The sequence below is a fragment of the Carya illinoinensis genome, chromosome 4, assembly GCF_018687715.1.
Source record: "Carya illinoinensis cultivar Pawnee chromosome 4, C.illinoinensisPawnee_v1, whole genome shotgun sequence".
Lineage (NCBI taxonomy): Eukaryota > Viridiplantae > Streptophyta > Magnoliopsida > Fagales > Juglandaceae > Carya > Carya illinoinensis.
The window spans coordinates 12992427-12997485 of record NC_056755.1 but is presented as its reverse complement, the minus strand read 5'-3'; the positions used below and the strand labels follow the sequence as shown (position 1 = coordinate 12997485).

Sequence of the window (5059 nt, the reverse complement as noted above, 5' to 3'; positions counted from 1 at the left end):
ATACTGTGCCATAAGATAGTGGATGGTAAAAGAGAGAGTAGCATTAAGCGAATGAAATAGTACCACATCGCACATCTTCTATCATATATCACTACCCACCCTTACAGAAAAAAAATGTTGTTTTAGAGGCAAAAGAAGGTAGCATATTGAAATTACATATACATGAATTAATAATAAGATACAAATCCATTCAGAGAACTCACAATCCCCCAACCAACCAAAACTAAACTTATGAACATATATAATTGGTTAATCTCAGTGGGTAAAGTAAATGCAGCATGAACATATCTAAAACTGTTCACAAACTTGAACATCAATAATGGTTGGTAAACAGTATAGATGATGGTAATGGCCATAGTGGATGAACATATGAGATACATGTTTTCTTTCCACTCAATATCAAACACAACCTATATACAACATTCCAGCATCCAATGCTTCTGCAATGTATGAAATTCAGTGAACGATAAACATGGTTTTTCTAAAGCATTAACAGGAGGATCTAATAGATATCAAGATTCTAATTACAATTTAAGCTCAAAGTCATGTATCAGGAACTTGACACCTACAACATAACTTATAAACATCAAGTACTTTGATGAGATAATTTATGAATTACAAGAACCAGTCCAATGAAAAAACAAAGTATCAACTACTATACTTATGACCCCTCCAATATTAAAAAAACTCAACCCCAGGGAATAATGGGGAGAGAAGGGCCAAAACAGTGATGAGTTCCAAAGAGCAGTCATCTACTCATTCAACCTTTGGTTCTCATAATTGTGATGCTTCCTTTTCCTCCTTCAGTGCGAATTTTTGTTTTTCCAACTACAGGCTTCCCAGAGAAGGCCGAAGTGGGGTAAGAAATGACAGGATCTTCAATACCTTGCTTCGATTTTGAAGGAGGTGGTGTGCGAATCCTCTGGTTTATTTCTTTCAAAGTTACATCTCCGTGAGCCCCACTTGGTTTAATGAAAGCGAATGGATAGGCAACAGAAGCAGCCAACTTAGTTGGAGTTCGTATGAAAGAATTCCTACCTATGTGGGCAAAAGATATCTGAACCAGTTAGTTTTTATTTTCTTTATTTCATGGTATATGTGTAAGTTGTTTCCAGGCAGAAGAATCTAGTAGCACCTAATAGTGTAGTAACCTCCAGCTCAAGTACATAAAAAGAAAATTAATTTTGAAGAGAACACATATTTAAAATCTATCATAACCTTTAAAAAAAATAAAAAATTGATTCCTTGGCTCTCATGACAAATGAGTACATGACTATATCCAAATGACTCCAATGAAGAGTACTTCTACTTGCAAGCAGGTGTGGAGGAAACACCATCCACAATGTTTATGCCGCAAGATTTGATTTCCAAGATTTAAAATTTAAAATTTCTCTTACAAATGAAATCATGCCTATCAGCGGTGTGAAACATATGTTCTCCACACCAGCTTGCAAATAGAAATTTTCCTCCAATGAATGGATGCCACAATTTCATGGTAACAAGTGTTATAACAGGATTCATAGATCTTTAGAGCAAACAAACACAAGCAACAAATAGGAAATTAAGTGCAGAGAGAAACCTTTAAAAACAATTTTTTGAGGAGTACGAGTAACACGCTGTTGGACCACATTATCTTCATACTTGGGTGGAAAGTCACACAACTCTACAAGATAAAACTAACTCAATTGTATCAGAAATGATGCCGCATGCAGGAAAAATAGAAAGAGAACAAAGAAAAAATAGTAAACAATATATAAAGCCAAAAAAATCTCATGCACCTGCAATGTCGAACTGAATATCAGATGCTCCAGATAAATTCCTGAGTCTCAAATGATAAAGGAATCAGATTGATGTAAAATAGTTGTTGCACTAAAAATTTAAGTCCAAAGAAGCATACACATCTTCAGTGTTGAAATTCATCTCAGTATCATTAAAGCATTCTGCAAGCCACTCTTCAGATGACTGATCCAGGCTCTCATTAGTCAAGGCAGATGCATTTCCTGAGATACATTGAATTTCAATTAAAAATTAAAAAGAAAAACTTGTGCTACATAAATCATATTAGTGAAGAATATTGCCAAGATAAATACAAACCTGAAGGCCCAGAAATCCAATATGATGATTCAGGGAAAAACTCTTCGAGTGAATCCTCCCTCTCCTAAACATAGAATCAGAACAATGTTGATGACAATTCAGAACAGCATCCACAGCAAATATAAAGTTCTGTTCATTTACTTGATTGCCAAACACACATCAGTACCAACAGATGCTTTGGTCACAAAATTTACCAAAGTGTGTAATTCCTAGAGATAGGAGAGAAAAATGAATTGAGGCTAGTTAGGCGATATAGCAAATATAAATAACAATTGTTGCACGTTTAACCTTTGGTTTAACAAGTCTGATGACACTCTTTTCCCAATTAAGTGCATAGATACCAAAAATTAAGTGCATATTGATGCATATTACATTATCTGGATTACATCCTTTTCCTAATAAACAATATAAAGATTGTATTGGAAGAGACTATATGAATATGCAATCATTTTCATCCATCATCAATATGAATATTACTTTACATCCAAAAATAAAAGATTATTCCACACCATACATACAAACAAGTAAAGAGTTACCCAGGACTCACATTTGATTTTAGAAATGCAGTTGACCTCTCTTCACTTGAATGGGAAGGATCCGTAGCTTGACTGTTGAACTGTAGCATCCGGCGCCGCTTTACTTGTAAAGAAGTCTCTCTACATTCTTCTGGTTCCTTGTCCATATTCCCTGGAGACACACTTTCAAGCTATCAAGCGAAGAAAAGGTGCTATCCACTGAAAGCATTGGTGATCACAATTATGTCAAAGAATATTGGGAACAAACGATGGTGGAAGGGAAAAAAAAAAATACCACTATGAGCAACATGGTAAGCCAAATCCCCACAAGCCTTGACAGGAGTTGTTTCATCGAACATGTATGAAAGATCCTCTTTGTTCTGTGGCACTCCATTCCATAGGCATTCAGATATGTCTGCTAAAAAAAATGATCCTAGAAGACATCACGCACTTCATTTGAGTACACAAACCAGTGAGTTAACGAAGAACCAGAATGAGAACTTACCGGAATCGGGATCCTTTTGTAGACAATAATCTTTTCTGTGCCAGTCCCATGACTCACTATTACCATTTCATGCAAAGAAGAAAACAAGCCCATGTTCATAAATAAACATTTCTAAAGCTAAAGTAAGTCTCCAACCACAAGAATTTAGGCTCATCCAGTGCCAATGTGGAAGAAAGTCACGATGGGGTTGAGAAGCTAGCATCCAAATTTTAATTTTGATAAGTAAATTGCACATTTTATTGCGCATCCTGAGTACACAGATAATTTAGGAGCGGAAGCTCAGGCTCCAAATCACCTACAATAATAATATTTGGTAATATCTACATTGATAACCTTTTCTATTTAGGGATTGAAGAGAAATAGTTAACAACCCCACATAGACAAAAGCCGAACCGAAAGTTCACAGTGGTAACAACACCTAACAAGTCATAAGCAGAAAAGTACAATGGCAACATTGAAAAATCGTTGGGCTGAATAATACTGTAACTGCAAATACTAGCAAGAAATAGGTAAACAAACAGAAAAGTAAAATGGGAATATTGGGTCAATTTCTAGAATTTGAAAAGAGCATCAAACAAAGAAAAAAGGGGTGCTTACTTAATTTGGATTTAAACACACATGGGGAGCTACATGAAAGAGAATCATAAGTATTATCAGACAGATTAGCAAAGAAAAAGCAAAAGGAAGAAAGTGGGAAAATATTAATGTCCCACCAATTAAATCAGAGCCCACATCCTCATCGTCATTATAACTTCAAAAATAAACCAAACAATCTAAAAAAACGCGAATTAAAAAAAAAATTGAAATCAGGCAAATCAATTTAATAAAAAACTGAGAATAGTGAAGAAAACCCAGAATTAAAAAAAAAAAAAAAAATAGTGACGCAAAGAAAAGGAAAAATATATCATACGAATCCACATTTCCATGACAAACCCAGAAACACGTTTCACAAAAACAGAGGGAGTGGGAGGGAAAAGATAGATTTACCTGTCATTGTTGTAATCCATTCCAGTATCAGTAGCCACCAAACAAAAATTCACAGGCTTCTACCTCTGTACGATCACAAGTAGCCGTTACCAAGAGATCGATTTGCTCACACACCCACGCTCTCGCTATATTTCAAGCTACACTGTCTGCTGCTTCAGATTTGTGTTGCTTGGTGTGCGAGAAAAAGTACCCACTCTGTCTCCTTCTCTCTCTCTCTCTCTCTCTCTCTCTCTCTCTCTAGGAAACAGCAAACAAGGACGGTAAGGTCCATGACCACGACCATAACAGTGAGCGCTTTACTCCATTGGGACCCACTCCCGAGTCCGTTACTCTCAGAGATATAATTCCCTTTTAAATTTAAATTAATCCCCTTGCATTTTTGTCTTTTAAACTCTTAATTAGGAAAATGTTCCGTTTCGCATTTTTATGCTAAAAATTGGGGTGATAATTTCCTACTCCTAATATTTTTAATATCAAATATATTTTATAATTCAGAAAAATAAATATAAAAAATTAATATTTATAATTTTTGAATCCTTAAGCGTCATACAGTCTGTTTAAAAAAAAAATACGAAAATCTATATAATAAAAAACTAATTTCTTAATAATAAATCTCATTATTTTATAAAATAATTACTCAACATTTACGTTATTTACTACTGAAAGTCTGAAACTAATATTACTCTTATTTAAAATTTTAAATTTTTAACGTGATCAAGATGACAGAATTTAAAATTAATAATAATATCCTATTTTTATTAAATAATTTTTTATTCGAATGATTTATATATATATTTTTTTAAAAGAGTATGAGAGTTATCATAGTTTTGCAATTTGTAATAAGGTTAAATATAAACACAGATTTTACAAGCGATATGTATTTTTTTTTTAAATGAAGTTTACTATTAAAAATTAAATTTTTATTTAAATTTTATATTTATTTATTTTTTAAAAAAAT

General features: G+C 33.6%; 1 protein-coding gene across 2 annotated transcripts; it reads right to left on the bottom strand.

Moving 5' to 3' along the window:
- Positions 1-469: 469 nt before the first annotated feature.
- Positions 470-4349, bottom strand: LOC122307275 (protein XRI1). Of its 2 annotated transcripts, none has more exons than XM_043120042.1 (9): positions 4102-4349; positions 3115-3170; positions 2905-3027; positions 2642-2781; positions 2095-2158; positions 1898-2000; positions 1779-1819; positions 1580-1663; positions 470-1038 (listed from the first exon to the last, which is right to left on the bottom strand). In XM_043120042.1, exons 1-9 carry the CDS (start codon positions 4119-4121, stop codon positions 761-763), a joined length of 909 nt encoding a protein of 302 aa, XP_042975976.1. In that variant the 5' UTR covers positions 4122-4349; the 3' UTR covers positions 470-760. The 2 variants fall into 2 exon arrangements, with proteins under 2 accessions (XP_042975976.1, XP_042975977.1); XM_043120043.1 differs by having other exon boundaries at positions 2905-3024.
- Between the last annotated feature and the right edge of the window lie 710 nt (positions 4350-5059).

Bases quoted from the DNA above. Each gene is read 5' to 3' on its own strand.
- LOC122307275 (XM_043120042.1), bottom strand. From the start codon at position 4,121: ATGGATTACAACAATGACAG. The intron at 2,782-2,904 runs GTATTTTTTTTT...GTGTGTCTCCAG, and splicing joins TTACCATGTTGCTCATAGTG to GGAATATGGACAAGGAACCA. The intron at 1,039-1,579 runs GTTTCTCTCTGC...TTGCCCACATAG, and splicing joins TCAAAAAATTGTTTTTAAAG to GTAGGAATTCTTTCATACGA.